This window comes from Lissotriton helveticus, chromosome 6 (genome assembly GCF_964261635.1).
Source record: "Lissotriton helveticus chromosome 6, aLisHel1.1, whole genome shotgun sequence".
In the NCBI taxonomy this organism is placed as follows: domain Eukaryota; kingdom Metazoa; phylum Chordata; class Amphibia; order Caudata; family Salamandridae; genus Lissotriton; species Lissotriton helveticus.
The window spans coordinates 149,119,429-149,136,554 of NC_136067.1; the positions used below are offsets into that span (position 1 = coordinate 149,119,429).

The window sequence follows — 17,126 nt, forward strand, 5'->3', positions numbered from 1 at the left end:
TTACATAGTGAAACGTGAGTAAGGTGGGGATTTGTGCACCCCGTCCTGAAGAAGGAGTTGATCTCCGAAACATGTCGACGCACACAAGAGGCGCTGTACATAACGTTACATAGACACCTCACACTTCATATTTTTAATAGTACCAGCCCGGGGGCCTATTAAAGATTTTTAGTCCAACCGCACGAGCAAGGTTTTTTTTAACTTTCCACTCACTAATAACCCCACCACTCACTCATATAAAACCCTCACACGCACCACGCATAGTCATTGTAATAAGTGCTCCCGCGTAGTCGTAGGTCGCAGCACGCCGCATCCTGTAGAGGGGTGCGAAGACCCCAATGATGAAGCATGACACCAAGGGTCCTTTTGGTGTGTGAGGGGTATTTTAAAAACACTAAGTGCTCCCCACCACTGGAGGGAACATTTTTGAGAACTATTGGTGGATTCCTTTTGTTTATACAAGTCTACTTAGGGAGTACGAATCCACTCGTTAGACTCTCTCTCCCTTTCTTGTTATTTTCATATACTCTCTGACAAACAGTGGGTATATTTGTACTTTTTTGTTTGGAATGAAATGAGCATTTTCATAAATTGTGCATTTATTTAATGTAGACTCTTTCCATATTTTGTGTATTCTTTTGAGGTTCAAACCACAGCCACTACTTAGGCGAGAGGCACCAACTTCCTGTAAAGATTCAGTGTGGGTCCACAAAAGTAAAAAGGTTAAGAACCACTGGATTAAAGCATATTTGGGAAATTTCAATTTAAGGTGATGCAAAAGCACTTCCAGGTCAACATGGGACGTGATCTCTAGTAAGACTATAATTTAAGGCAAATGCTTTGTATCTCCCTTGCACTGCATTGCTTGGGAATACTTTGAATTTGCTGTGATTCAACAACCTTTTCTATTACATTCCTTTATTTCTTATTATATCTATCATTTTCTTTTAGTTTATATTTGTGCCTATGTTTGATTGTGCTTTCTCTGCGAGTTTTTTGTGCCTAGTGCTTTTTTGTCTCCAAGTTGCCCTACAGCCTTTTTTTCTGCTGTCTGTTTCTATTCCTCGCCATTTTTTAGCACCTTACCTTGTACCTTCGTGTTACTTCCTAGTGCTAGCTTATGAAGCACAAGGGAAAGACTGGGAAGGACTGCATCAATCATTTTTCCCTCAAGAAAGAGCCTAAGAAAAGAAAGGACTGACACCCAATGACAGTTTTAAACACATTTTTATTGTTCTTTATATTTTGAATTAACTTAGTTTAAAAGGGTAAAATGAGATAAAGTTCTACCTGTTGAAGAAGTTATCCAGAATCCTGCATGTGTATTATTCTTACGCTGTATTAACTGACAAATCATGGACAGTGCTTGGAGATGTGCGTGTCTTTTCACAAACATACGCATGTACATCATCTCATATCTCTGTAATTTTGGAAAAATGTATATTATTTGCTCTCATTTGCTTTATTTCACCATGCTCTGAAATGTTCCTTTATGTCAGCGATTCACAATGTTGTCATATTATCTTAACTGTTGCTTAGCTGACCAACTTAACATTTCTAAAACCCATATGCATAATTATTTTCTGTCTTTCTTGTTTTATTTTACTTTGTTCAGATGATGATTTAATTCAAGACTTTTTGTGGATGGACTGCTGCTGTAAAGTTGGCGACAAGGTAATACTTAAACTCATCCTATTTGATTCCCAGATTTAGATTATTTTATAGCCTTTTCCTCTGACTTCCTTCGTCTCCAATTTAGAACAAAATAGGAATCCATGTATAGGCTTACTGCAAAGACAAACTATACTTTTTTCTGATTTTTTAATTTTTAACCTGATATTTGTGAAAATATATCTTTTAATGTAAATACTCTATTGAGACCTGCCTAGAAAAATTACCATATTGCTATGTTATGTTATGTTATGCTACTAGGAATTTATAGAGCGCACGGCTACTCGATTGAGTGTCCCGGCTCTAAGCATCCTGGTCGTGGCTGACTAAAGGCACTAGGCTCACTAGGATGAATGCTATTGCTGGAATAGCCAGGTTTTCAGTGACTTCCTAAAAGTGAGAAGGTCCTGAGTCAGTCTAAGTGCCAGAGGAAGACTGTTCCAAAGTTGCGCTACTTGCACATGAAAGGAGCGACTACCAATTTGTACACGTTGGAATTTGGGGATACGTGCAAGCTGAAGCGCAGAGGATCTCAGAGCATGATGCATGTGGTAGAATTGGACTCTTTTCCAGAGATACGGCGCCCCCGTGCCATGGAGTGCTTTAAAGGCCAAAACCATAGCTTTAAAAGTTATCCTCTTGTGGATCGGGAGCCAGTACATAGCTTTCAGGTGGGGGGACATCCGTTGTCTACATATAACAGAATTTTCATAGCACCTGGTATGTTGGGACTCAGTTTTATCAACTCAACGGCAGTTCAGTAAAAACATAAATAATAGAGGGAAGAGTCCTTCAACTCATACAAATCCACCCACCTGTTTACCATTCAAACTAGTTCTACTTGAGACATATGATAAAGAGTTGACATTGACCTAATTGGTTGCAAATGTCACAGCCTTCAGAATCTTCCACAGATAAATAAATGTCCAATTTACCAAGTTTAAGGCTTGCTCTGCATCTAAAAAAAAACAGCTAATGGTTCATTCTCATTTCTGCATAATTTGTCAGTTCCCATAAATAAAGAATGGTAGCTGCTAACATTCTTCCTAGAATAATTAATGTGTGTGATTAAATTTCATTAACGTGGTCATCTCGCTGTCCAACCTGTTCATATATATTGGTATCATAATTTTCTAATCAGTTGTAAAATAAACGGCTGCAGAGGCTGAGCTTCAGATACGGAACGCTACACCACCCCGCATAGCCCCTCGTCCCGGCCCCGCTGGCCCCACCCAATGTTGTGTCCTGCGAGACACGTTCTAGTGTCTCAACAGGCACTGGTTTAATAACCACTCCCCCTGTGGGAGTAGGCACACACACCCTACACCCATCCACCACCGGCGTCACGAGTGACGTGACCCGGCTAATAAAAGGGCCCGAGTGCACATGCTCATGGCCAGTTGCTACCCCCTAAGTAAAGGTGTCTGTGTCACTTATTCATAGTCATGTGGGCCTGAGGCCCAACATAACACCCACCTTATCTGTCGGGAGAAGGCAGTTTGTCAAAGCTGTCGGTACAGTGTGGCATTGCGGACCATCAAGCGGCAGTAACAAGGATCCAGGGGCCCAGAGGGGTGGTCTCTGCTGCGCAGCAAAGGCACCAGCTTCCCCCTTGTGGAAAAAAAGGATTAAAGGCTGTAACATGATTCAGCTGGTGAGTCCATACTGCCAAGACTGACCTGGGCGTTTAAGCTGCTGTTGCACTTAGGCCGCGACTTGGAGGAAGGGAGGGTAGACTGGCGATGGCTTTGTGCTCTTCACAAGTGAGACACATTTTTTAGGCCCACCAGAACAATTCAATGTGGCCTAGACATTAATTTACTAATTGCGGATGCTAAGTGAGCGTGAAGCTAAGTCAGCAAGATTTAACCAAAGCCCCCGGGTGAGAGGAAGAACTTATGAGGACCTCATTTACCTCAACATCGTTTCTGAGAAGCTCCAGTTCGCTTATGCCACAAAAGTGTCTGAAAACAAGAGCAAGGAGCATGAGGAATGGGAAATAGCAGCAGGCAGCCACCTCCAAGTCCGTCTCAAGCTTCTTTTCATCATTCAGCGATTTCTGCGGGGGAGCTTGAAGACAGTTGCTCCCCCGTTAAACATGTCTGCTATTGGACCAGATACTGACTTGGTCTAACGGCCGTCACAGAACATTGAGAAAGATGGCCTCCGTGATAATAACAATAGGGAAGGTGGAAGTGCAGGTACTCTCCCTGTCAAAATAAAGAAATGCCTGTACTGAGTACCGGCCCATTTAAAGCACTGGTGGTGAGGATGCCCCTAGAGCAGGAGTTGGTGATGAAGATACTGAAGAGGCATGTGTTAACTTGCCTGCTCAGATGGTTAGCAGGACCCTGTAGAGGAGGCGTATGGGTGTTCCTGGCCTGACCAAGGTAGTCAGGCTTCCAATAACGTATATAACAGCAGTAAAAAATACAAGGATCTATGCCCAAATGGTGGGGGCTCAATGATTCAGGTGTTGATAGTAAAAGACCCAGTCTCAAAGATAGTTGCGGTGGGCGAGTCGAACATTGTCTTGGCAGATGCTACCCTGGACCAGGCTGGAACCCTAGAGATGGGGACTTTGCTTGCCAAAACTATTTCAGAAGATAAGATTGGGAGAAGATCGTACTGCAGAGGAAGGTTTATCGTCAGGACGTACGACTTCGACCTCGGGGACATCTAGCTCAGTTAATAGACAAGCACTGAAGTTCGCTCTACAAACCATAGTTGATCGGGATATTGCGGTAGATGCATCGAGGTCTGTGCTAATGTTTCTGAAAGAAGTTCTGGGAGAAGTTAAAGGTTCACAGTCTCAGTACGCTGAACTTGCAAATGAAATGAAGCAGATTGAGGAGCAATTGACTCAGTTCGCAGATCGCTGCGTGGAACTTCAGCAATGGGCATCAAACTGTGAGGATAAACTAGATGCAACTTCTTCATTGAGCGCAAGATTGGATCAAGAGATTAGGGGCCTGATGTAGGTTGGCAATTACCGGTCGGTAACGGCCGATTTCGGCCGTTACCGACCGGTATTTGCAAATGGAGATGTAGGGGCCTTCAGATTTACCGATTCGTTAAAATACCGAATCTGTAAATTTACCGAATCGGTAAAGCCAGATGTAGGTGGCACTTCAAACAGTGCGACAGGCCATTACCGATTCGTTATTTACCATGTAATACAATTCCATGGTAAATAACGAATTCCTGTGTACATGCACATCTGTGCATGTACACCTGTGCCATGTGACAGACATACATGCCCTTAGGGACACAAGCCAAAATCAGGGGTGCAACAGGGTGTCAAAGTGACACCCTGTTCCCCTTGCAAAATCTGTAATTTTACCGAATCGGTATGTACCGATTCGGTAATTGACATTGATTCCTATGGGCCTGTAGGCCCATAGGAATCAATGGCAATTATCGAATCGGTAAATACCGATTCGGTAATTACCGAATCATACAGATTTGGTAAAAATTACCGAATTTTTACCTACATCTGATTTACCTAATTTAGAATACCGAATCTGTAAAATTCGGTATTCTAGAGTCGGTAAATCAGATTTACCTACATCTGGGCCCAGGTCCTTGCGGAAAAAGCAGGAATACTTAGAAAATCATTCAAGGCAATCCAATCTGAGACTTGCTTGGGTGCTCAAAGGGAAAGAGAACACTGGTGGCATGGTGGCTTTGGTAGACTCATTAATACAATCTCATGTCCTATCTGAGGCCCGCCGGATCTAACCATTATGCAGGCCCATGGGAACCTTCCCAGAACACAAGGAATACTAATCATCCCCACACCATTCTGATCAATTTTGCAGAGTACATGGTGAAAGAGAGAGTTCTAGACAAAGCCATAAGGGGAAGAACCTTTATTTGGTGCAAAGCTAATTCACTTTTAGGATTATTTCCGTTATGACATTCAACACTGTTTGACGACACAGAGAGTTTAAGAATATGATTGTATAATTTCAATCTGTGGGCACCCAAGCATTTTTGATAAAAAGGGCCAAACTTAAAGTGTTGTTTAATGGGTTATTTTCATGTCTTTGCCCAGATAAGTGGGGCCCAGTCATTTCTTGCAGAGATTAAATGGGGTGGCGGGGGGCTGTGGATTGATGTGGCGGATGTAAGGGAATTGCTTTGTTTGCAACAGTTGTTGGGTTCTGTCCATATACGCTATTGAGATTTGATCGATAGTCGAGTGAAAGAGAGAGGAGAGGGGGAGGGTGGGTTTGGGCCAGAAGAAGCAACAGTGTGTTGTGGTGTTGGTTGCCCCTTAAAACATGTCTTAGGCCTGCCATGCCAGGCAGTGTGCTGTATTAAACTGCCAATTCAATCTGGCAAAATAAGCCCCCTTGCTATGCCTATATCGTTCTTTTTAATATGTGTAAATACCCCTAAGGTAGGCTCTAAACAGCCCATAAGGCAGGGTGCTGTGTATTTACAAAGCTGTACATGTACTTATAAGTTTAACATGTCCTGGTGGCGGCGGCGGTTTCTGCTCGGGGCGTTGGGGCTCCGCCCCCTTTACTTTTACCCCAGGCAGGATATAATTAATGTAATTTGTTCACGCTAAATCTGTTCTATTTTTTCTTTAAAAAACACACTTACATACGCTTCATGCTGGCTGAGGGGTTGCTGCCTCTTATATATTTGCCGGGCTGAGGCTCTCACAGCCCTGGGGCCTGTGAGGTCGTCAGCTCGGCAAATACACAACCTCGAGAACCAGTCTCCACCCCCTGATGACGTGAGGGTAAAATTAGCCCCGGGTGGCTTAGACAGAAGCCCTATAATGCTAGGGCTTCACGTCAATCAGGGAGTGGAGAGCATGGTCACCCCACTCTTTCTCAACTCATCACAGAGGGGTGGATCCCTGTAGGAGAGTAGGGTCTGCAATCCTATGATCACCCAGATTTTTGCTTTTTGCTGCACTGGTTTACGACTTTCCCTGGCTGTGGGCCTGCTAATCAGACCCACAGCCTAGCTGTTCTCTCTATCCAAATTGTACTCAGGTACTGAATTGGCACTGGGCCCTCTCCAAGTCCCTGTACCCAGGGCTGAGGTGTACCCAGAAGTCTCCCAGGGGCTGAAGCATGTATTATGCCACCCCTGGGCTGACTAACTAAACTGACACAACTGGCTGCACGACAACTGGGGCAAGGTGGTGTAATCACCCTTTGCTTTAGATATAGTATACCTATATCTAACCCTAAAAATGGACACACAGATCTCCTATCAGTCACTCCTATGGCAGGCCTTAACAATCCTGAAGGCAGAGTGCTTGGAATCGTGTGAGATGGTGCTCTGGCATGAGCTGAGCCTGTCTGCGGCTTTCGGGATCCATCCCTTAGCCGTTTCCATGATATCGCATACCATATACTCTTAAGTGCATTATAATCCTCGCGGTTACATGCCAACTCTGGTATCGCTTTATCAAAACATGTCGAGTAAGGTGTCATACGAATTGGAATACTAACCCCTCGCCAATTCTGGCGACGGGGTTAGCATTCCACCCTTCTAGAGGGACACGACATGTATGTAACCCCTAACCCCGGTTAAAGTCAAACAGAGCCTCAGCTCCACAAAATGGATGCTGCCACCGAGACACAAGTCTGCCCTCCTGCTGCTGGGAGTCCTCCCAGAGCAGGAGATAAGGACAAAGGGTTTCCTGCCAGGGGCGGTGCCAGCACCGTCCCAGACAGGGTTTTGTGTATTGTAGGTAGGCAGGGCTTTAGAGGAAGGTGACTGCACGTGGCACCCCGGTGCTCACTGTGCATAGGCTGGCTGGAACCAGTTCCAGGGTCACTCCAGACCCTGTGCTGGGGAAAAGCCCGCCAAGGAAGTGGGTGTAACCACCCCCCTCCTAGTCCCACCCCTAGGGCAGGACTTAGTCGCGTGCCAGCCCCTTTTTACAGGATAAAGGTAGGAACTGGCCCCCTTCCAAAACAGATCATCTTTGAATCCTGAAACTACTTTCCACGAAAGGAACTCAAGACTTCTTCCTAAGATTTCTCCCTTGTGACTAAGGAGTAGTCACCCTGCATCCGCAGGCACCATCTTAAGGACACTGCGGTCTGCTGCAAGTCTCTCCTCCGGATCAAGACTGCCCAGCTCGACGAGAACCGGCTTCCCTGGCACCTCTGACCTCTACCTGCATCATCAGTCACGCTGAGATTCGTGGGTGTGACGAGACCTCGAGGGACCGGCCATCTTCAAGACTGCACGACTTCTTTCCAGCAAGCCCGCCGAGTAATTTCCTGGTGAGTGCTTCGGGGTCCGAGAAGCCCCGACCCTGAGCAGCTCCAGCACCGAAGTGCAGCCTCCCAGCATCTCCACGATCTGCGTGGGGCCCTTCTGCTTTTTGCTGCTCACCGCGTTGTTTGGCTACTAGCCCGCTGGCTTGTGGCCTTCTGAACGACGCCCGACGACATTTCTGCTGCTGGTCTGGTTGCTCCAGGCTGGCCCTTGCTCCCTTCCAAAAGAGGAGCACCCCGGACCCTCCTGGTCCACTCAAGACGCCATTTTGAGTCCACCGCGTGGGCTTGAATTAGCCAAGGCTTGTTGCCCAATCCTGGGTAACTTCGACGCCGACAGCTTCATCCATCGTGGGACAGCTCGCCTCTCCATCCTGGTCGCCGACAACGCCTCCTGGTCCGTGAGATCTGCAGAGCCAGCGTCGCCCACTCACCTAGTTGAGGTGACTTCGCCCGGTGCCATCCTGGTGCCCACTTAATCACTGGCTAGTGATTCAAGAACTTGGTCCCCTCTGCTTTCAGGTTTCTTCTTCCTCGATCCAGGCTTGGATCCAACGAACTTTCCTTCACTGGTCGCCTGCCAGCAACTTCCTTCTTCCAGGCTCCTGGTCCGGCAACGAGATCCCCGACGTCTTTTCAGACCTATGCAGCTGCAGCCCCTGGGCTAGGTAACTTCGGCACTTCGGTGTCCCAGCATAGCCTCACTATCCTAGGGTCAGGATCCACTGTCGTTTTCTTCCTACCAGGTCGGGTTCGCCCGTGAACACTAACTTTGCCTTTACTAGCCTCCATAGACTTTGTCCCGCATCCCGCGTGAGAGTGCACACTCTGCACCCGAGTCCCCTAGGTCTCCTAGAAGTAATCTAACGATTCCCTAGTCAAGTCCTAGCGATTCCAAAGCCTATTAGTACTGTACTTACCTGCTAGTAATTTCGCATTCCACTTTTAAAGTATATGGTTTTTCGTGCCCCTCTGGCATTTGTGTATAACGTGCTAACTTAAGTATTTTCGTAAGAGTTTTGTTGTGTGCCTAGCACCCTGTCCTCATAAAGAGTACAGGGTTGTTGTGATTCTAATAAATACACTGTTTATTTTCATAACACTTGTGTGGTGTCCTTTCACTGGGTGTTCAAGGGGTAATGTGATGGTAAAACAGCTGGCTTAACACGCCCTCTAGAGTCTTAGCCTTAGACTGCTCGTATCCATGCTACTAGGATAGCTGGTCTATAAGGTTGACTTACAACCAATCATCAATAAGGGTTGTGTGGACTGATATATAGTGATCACTAGAATAGTGAACACTGCACATCAGGCCAACTTCTCACATTGGTGAGCAGCGGTTGGGATTTGAGCTTGCTGTTGTTTTACCACACATGCCCTAAGAATATCTTGTGAAAGATCACATAAGTACTAAAGGTACATATAACTTAGCTTAGAATACTCTGAGTTCTACTGAACCAGCTGTTGTAGCTCCTAGGGCCTAGCACACCCTAAACTACAACTCTAGCAAGGGATCAGTAGGCAAACATATAGTGTAGGTAAGTGCACCACTTACACCTCACTAGAAAAGCATGTCTACCCAGGGAGATTCTACTGAGACTCCCCTGGTCAGTGTTGACCCTCCACAGGTCACTTCAAGATATGCAGCTCTCAATTTCCAGGAGATGAGACAGATCTGTGTCTCCAGAAAACTGAAGCAGGGGTCTAACCCCACCATTCCCTTTCTGATAGGTCTCTTAGAGACATATGATGCCAGAAAGCTTTCTCAGTTACATGAGAACATGCCAGCCTTAGAGGGAACCTCTGGGGATCCAGATCTCCCCAACATTGCTACTGCAGTTGAGGAGGAGGAGGATCAGGAGGAACTCTCTGGGGATGAGGTAGACAAAGGTCTTGAGGTAGTCAGAAGGCTAACCAGGACCAACTTAGACTTACTTGGGCTAGGATCTGGGGGACCCCCAGTACTAACCCGAAGTGGGCCTAACCTTGGAGTTAGGAGAGATAGATCTCTTTCTAGGGACTCCAATAGATCTCTGCACTCTAATGCCTCTTCTCAGGGGAGAAGGAATCCTCCACAGAGGAGATTTACTTCCCCTCAGAGAAAAGAGCATGAAGCTAGAATGAGACAAGCTGAACTGAGGATTGAAAGGGAAGAACTTGCCCTGGCCAAAGAAAAGCTTGCCTTTGCTAGAGAGCAGCAGATGAGTGGGCTAGCTCCCACTGGTGGCAGCAATCTCCCAAGAGATAGAGAGAAGGGTTTAGATACTAAACACCTGACTAAAATAGTGCCCCCCTTTAAGCAAGGGGATGATATCCAGAAATGGATGGCTGCTCTGGAGAGGGCCTGCACTGTGCAGTGCATTCCCCAGAGTCAGTGGGCAGCTATACTGTGGCTCTCCTTTGATGGTAAAGGTAGAGATAAGCTCCTCACTACAAGAGTAGAGGATGCTAACAATTACCAGGTCCTGAAGAATACACTGGTTGATGGGTTTGGTTTAACCACTGAGCAGTACAGGTTGCTGTTCAGAGACATCCAGAAAACTCAGTCTCAGGACTGGTCTGACTTTGTGGATTGTGCCACTAAGGCTTTGGAGGGCTGGTTGCTGGGTAGCAAGGTTACAGATTACACAGGATTGTATAATCTAATGATGAGAGAACAAATTTTAAACAATTGTCAGAACCAGTTGTTGCACCAGCACCTTGTTGATTCAGATCTGACCTCTCCCCAAGAATTGGGAAAGAAGGCAGACAAATGGGTCAGGACAAGGATCAAGCAGAACCAGAACCAGAACCAGGGTGGTCAGAAGAAAGCAGACCAGAAGGGTAATGTTAAGAATGAGCAAAATGACCAGAAGTCTTCACCAGGTCCCCAACAAACCAAAGAGGGTGGGGGTCAGGCTTCCCAGAAGAAGAAGACTCAAGAAGGCCAGTCAAAAAGGTGGTGCCAGTACTGTAAAAGTAAATCTCACTGGTTTAGTGAGTGCACCAAAAGAGGAGGACAAACTCCTGCCACTACAGCCCCTAAGGCAACTGCACCCCCTAGTACAGTCAGTAGTGGTAGTGTACCTCCCAAGGCATTAGTTGGGTTAACCTTGGGTACTGAGGGGTCTGACAACCTAGTTGGCACACTCACTCAGGCTGTCCTTGTCTGTACAGGGGATGTGGATATGTCCCCTGAAATAAGTCCCAATACTTTGGGCAAATACAGGCAGACACCTTTGATTAATGGCAAAATGGCTCAGGCCTATAGGGACACTTGTGCCAGTGTCACCATGGTGACACCTAACTTTGTGGACCCTGGACAGATCATGCCAGGTACTGATTTCCTGGTGACCAATGCCAGCAATGTCACTACTAGTCATAGTGTGGCAATTGTGGCTTTCTCCTGGGGTGGAGTGAAGGGACAAAAGAAAGTTGTAGTCAGTTCAGACCTCCCAGTTGATTGTTTGTTGGGCAATGATTTGGAGTCATCACAATGGTCAGAAGTGGAGCAGAGGACTCACATGGAAATGTTAGGCTTGCCAGCACATGTGCTTGCTGTGACTAGGTCACAGGCCAGAAAATGCCCCACTGAACAGGTGCTGGATCCTGAAATGATGGACCAGACACCTTCCAAGAAGAAGAGCAGTAAGGGTAAGGCTTTGCCTTCCCCCTTACCCCAGGTTGAGGATCAAGTCTCTGAGGAGGCTGATCTGAGAGAACTGAGGGAAACTGAGCCTAAAGAGCTTGAACTTGATCAAGTTGAGTTTCTGGGCTCAGGGGGACCCTCCAGAGCAGACCTGGGGAAGGAACAGTTGAGCTGCCCTTCCCTTGAACCCCTCAGACAGCAGGCTGCTGCTGAGGCTGCAGGGAATGCCACAGGTGCCCACAGGGTATACTGGGAAGATGGACTCCTGTACTCTGAGTCAAGAGACCCCAAGCCTGGTGCAACCAGGAGGCTGGTCATCCCCTTGTCTCTGAGAGGTTTCCTTCTCACCTTGGCCCATGAGATTCCCCTTGCAGGTCACTTAGGTCAGACAAAGACTTGGGACAGGCTTGTCTCACACTTTCACTGGCCCCATATGAATGAGAATACCAAGGAGTTTTGTCGCTCCTGTGTCACTTGCCAAGCCAGTGGTAAGTCAGGTGGCACAACAAAGGCCCCCCTCATACCACTACCTGTGGTGGGGGTTCCCTTTGAAAGGGTGGGGATTGACATTGTTGGTCCAATGGAACCCCAGACAGCATCAGGGCACAAGTTTATACTGGTGGTGGTGGACCATGCCACCAGGTATCCTGAAGCTATTCCCCTGAGGACCACCACAGCTCCTGTGGTGGCAAAAGCCCTAGTTGGAGTGTTCTCCAGAGTGGGTTTTCCAAAGGAGGTCGTTTCTGACAGAGGTACAAACTTCATGTCAGGATATCTGACTGCCATGTGGAAAGAGTGTGGTGTGAACTACAAGTTCACCACACCCTATCATCCACAATGCAATGGGCTTGTTGAGAGATTCAACAGGACCCTCAAAGGGATGATTCATGGACTACCTGAAACTCTTAGGAGAAGATGGGATGTCCTGATCCCCTGCCTCTTGTTTGCTTACAGAGAGGTCCCACAGAAGGGGGTTGGCTACAGCCCTTTTGAGCTTCTGTATGGGCATCCTGTAAGAGGACCCCTGTGTTTGGTGAAGGAAGGATGGGAGAGACCTCTCAAAAAGCCTGCAACCAACATAGTGGACTATGTACTTGGTCTCCGCTCCAGGATGGCTGAGTATATGGAAAAGGCATCCAAAAACCTTGAGGCCAGCCAAGAACTTCAAAAAGCTTGGCATGACCAAAAGGCTGTTCTGACTGTGTACCAGCCAGGGCAGAAGGTGTGGGTGCTAGAGCCAGTGGCCCCAGCAGCTCTGAAAGACAAATGGTCTGGGCCCCACACCATCATTGAGCAAAAGGGAGAGGTTACCTACTTGGTGGACCTTGGAACTCCCAGGAGCCCTCTCAGAGTGCTCCATGTTAACAGGCTCAAGGCATATGTTGACAGGAAGGACATGAGCTTGCTCATGGCCACAGATGAGGGACAGGAGGAAGAGAGTGACCCTCTCCCAGACCTGCTCACTCAGAATCCTGATGATGGATCAGTTGATGGTGTTGTCTTTTGTGGCAGCCTCACTGAACATCAGCAACAGGATTGCAGGCAAGTTCTGCAATCCTACAGACATATGTTCTCTCTGACACCCAGCCAAACTGATTGGTGTACCCATGATGTTGACACTGGAGACAGTCTGCCTGTCAAGAGTAAAATCTACAGACAGCCTGATCATGTTAGAGACTGCATCAAAACTGAAGTGCAGAAAATGTTGGAGCTGGGAGTCATTGAGCCCTCAGATAGCCCTTGGGCTAGCCCAGTAGTTCTAGTGCCAAAACCTCACACCCAGGGTGGTAAGAAAGAGATGAGGTTTTGCGTAGACTACAGAGGCCTCAATGCAGTCACTAAGACTGATGCCCACCCAATACCAAGAGCAGATGAACTTATAGATAAATTGGCTTCTGCCAACTTCTTAAGTACATTTGATTTGACAGCTGGGTATTGGCAAATCAGGTTAGCTGAGGAGGCCAAACCCAAGACAGCATTTTCTACCCCTGGAGGGCATTATCAATTTGTGGTAATGCCCTTTGGACTGAAAAATGCCCCTGCCACCTTCCAAAGGTTGGTGAATCAAGTCCTCACTGGGCTGGATGACTTCTGTGCAGCATATCTAGACGATATTGCTGTCTTTAGCTCCACCTGGGAGGATCACCTGGTCCACCTGAGGAAAGTGTTAGAGGCCCTGCAAAAGGCAGGCCTCACTATCAAGGCCACAAAGTGCCAGATAGGGCAGACACAGGTTGTATACCTGGGCCACCTTGTAGGTGGAGGCCAGGTTCAGCCACTGGAGAGTAAGATACAGGCCATCAAGGACTGGACTCCTCCAATCACCCAGACTCAGGTTCGAGCTTTCTTGGGCCTGACTGGGTACTATAGGAAGTTTGTCAGAAATTATGGGTCCATAGTGACCCCTCTTAATGACCTGACAAGCAAAAAGATGCCAAAGAAAGTTCAGTGGACAGCAAGCTGTCAGAAAGCATTCGATGACCTAAAGCAGGCCATGTGCACAGCACCTATCCTAAAGAGTCCAGATTACTCCAAGCCATTCATTGTCCAAACAGATGCTTCTGAGTTGGGTGTGGGGGCTGTTCTGTCTCAACTGAATTTTGATGGTAATGATCAGCCTATTGCTTTCATTAGTAGGAGGTTGACACCCAGAGAGAAAAATTGGTCAGCTATTGAGAGGGAGGCCTTTGCTGTGGTCTGGGCCCTGAAGAAGCTGAGGGCCTACTTGTTTGGCACTCACTTCACCATTCAGACAGACCATAAGCCCCTCTTGTGGCTAAATCAGATGAAGGGTGAAAACCCCAAACTGCTTAGGTGGTCCATTTCCCTACAGGGGATGGATTTTACAGTGGAGCATAGACCTGGTACTGATCACAGCAATGCTGATGGGCTCTCCAGGTATTTCCACTTAGAGCAAGAAGACTCACCTGGTCAAGGTTAGTTTATTGTCCCAAAGTTTGGGGGGGGTCATGTAGGAGAGTAGGGTCTGCAATCCTATGATCACCCAGATTTTTGCTTTTTGCTGCATTGGTTTACGACTTTCCCTGGCTGTGGGCCTGCTAATCAGACCCACAGCCTAGCTGTTCTCTCTATCCAAATTGTACTCAGGTACTGAATTGGCACTGGGCCCTCTCCAAGTCCCTGTACCCAGGGCTGAGGTGTACCCAGAAGTCTCCCAGGGGCTGAAGCATGTATTATGCCACCCCTGGGCTGACTAACTAAACTGACACAACTGGCTGCACGACAGCTGGGGCAAGGTGGTGTAATCACCCTTTGCTTTAGATATAGTATACCTATATCTAACCCTAAAAATGGACACACAGATCTCCTATCAGTCACTCCTATGGCAGGCCTTAACAATCCTGAAGGCAGAGTGCTTGGAATCGTGTGAGATGGTGCTCTGGCATGAGCTGAGCCTGTCTGCGGCTTTCGGGATCCATCCCTTAGCCGTTTCCATGATATCGCATACCATATACTCTTAAGTGCATTATAATCCTCGCGGTTACATGCCAACTCTGGTATCGCTTTATCAAAACATGTCGAGTAAGGTGTCATACGAATTGGAATACTAACCCCTCGCCAATTCTGGCGACGAGGTTAGCATTCCACCCTTCTAGAGGGACACGACATGTATGTAACCCCTAACCCCGGTTAAAGTCAAACAGAGCCTCAGCTCCACAAAATGGATGCTGCCACCGAGACACAAGTCTGCTCTCCTGCTGCTGGGAGTCCTCCCAGAGCAGGAGATAAGGACAAAGGGTTTCCTGCCAGGGGCGGTGCCAGCACCGTCCCAGACAGGGTTTTGTGTATTGTAGGTAGGCAGGGCTTTAGAGGAAGGTGACTGCACGTGGCACCCCGGTGCTCACTGTGCATAGGCTGGCTGGAACCAGTTGCAGGGTCACTCCAGACCCTGTGCTGGGGAAAAGCCCGCCAAGGAAGTGGGTGTAACCACCCCCCTCCTAGTCCCACCCCTAGGGCAGGACTTAGTCGCGTGCCAGCCCCTTTTTACAGGATAAAGGTAGGAACTGGCCCCCTTCCAAAACAGATCATCTTTGAATCCTGAAACTACTTTCCACGAAAGGAACTCAAGACTTCTTCCTAAGATTTCTCCCTTGTGACTAAGGAGTAGTCACCCTGCATCCGCAGGCACCATCTTAAGGACACTGCGGTCTGCTGCAAGTCTCTCCTCCGGATCAAGACTGCCCAGCTCGACGAGAACCGGCTTCCCTGGCACCTCTGACCTCTACCTGCATCATCAGTCACGCTGAGATTCGTGGGTGTGACGAGACCTCGAGGGACCGGCCATCTTCAAGACTGCACGACTTCTTTCCAGCAAGCCCGCCGAGTAATTTCCTGGTGAGTGCTTCGGGGTCCGAGAAGCCCCGACCCTGAGCAGCTCCAGCACCGAAGTGCAGCCTCCCAGCATCTCCACGATCTGCGTGGGGCCCTTCTGCTTTTTGCTGCTCACCGCGTTGTTTGGCTACTAGCCCGCTGGCTTGTGGCCTTCTGAACGACGCCCGACGACATTTCTGCTGCTGGTCTGGTTGCTCCAGGCTGGCCCTTGCTCCCTTCCAAAAGAGGAGCACCCCGGACCCTCCTGGTCCACTCAAGACGCCATTTTGAGTCCACCGCGTGGGCTTGAATTAGCCAATGCTTGTTGCCCAATCCTGGGTAACTTCGACGCCGACAGCTTCCTCCATCGTGGGACAGCTCGCCTCTCCATCCTGGTCGCCGACAACGCCTCCTGGTCCGTGAGATCTGCAGAGCCAGCGTCGCCCACTCACCTAGTTGAGGTGACTTCGCCCGGTGCCATCCTGGTGCCCACTTAATCACTGGCTAGTGATTCAAGAACTTGGTCCCCTCTGCTTTCAGGTTTCTTCTTCCTCGATCCAGGCTTGGATCCAACGAACTTTCCTTCACTGGTCGCCTGCCAGCAACTTCCTTCTTCCAGGCTCCTGGTCCGGCAACGAGATCCCCGACGTCTTTTCAGACCTATGCAGCTGCAGCCCCTGGGCTAGGTAACTTCGGCACTTCGGTGTCCCAGCATAGCCTCACTATCCTAGGGTCAGGATCCACTGTCGTTTTCTTCCTACCAGGTCGGGTTCGCCCGTGAACACTAACTTTGCCTTTACTAGCCTCCATAGACTTTGTCCCGCATCCCGCGTGAGAGTGCACACTCTGCACCCGAGTCCCCTAGGTCTCCTAGAAGTAATCTAACGATTCCCTAGTCAAGTCCTAGCGATTCCAAAGCCTATTAGTACTGTACTTACCTGCTAGTAATTTCGCATTCCACTTTTAAAGTATATGGTTTTTCGTGCCCCTCGGGCATTTGTGTATAACGTGCTAACTTAAGTATTTTCGTAAGAGTTTTGTTGTGTGCCTAGCACCCTGTCCTCATAAAGAGTACAGGGTTGTTGTGATTCTAATAAATACACTGTTTATTTTCATAACACTTGTGTGGTGTCCTTTCACTGGGTGTTCAAGGGGTAATGTGATGGTAAAACAGCTGGCTTAACACGCCCTCTAGAGTCTTAGCCTTAGACTGCTCGTATCCATGCTACTAGGATAGC

General features: G+C 48.0%; 1 protein-coding gene across 3 annotated transcripts in view; it reads left to right on the plus strand.

Moving 5' to 3' along the window:
• The window catches only part of SPDYA (speedy/RINGO cell cycle regulator family member A), a 656,819-nt gene that overhangs the window by 367,012 nt on the left and 272,681 nt on the right, over positions 1-17,126 (plus strand). For all 3 annotated transcript variants that reach the window (XM_078647510.1, XM_078647512.1, XM_078647511.1), the window contains exon 3: positions 1,616-1,674. In XM_078647510.1, coding sequence (XP_078503636.1) covers positions 1,616-1,674 — 59 coding nt within the window. The remainder of the gene's footprint in view (positions 1-1,615; positions 1,675-17,126) is intronic.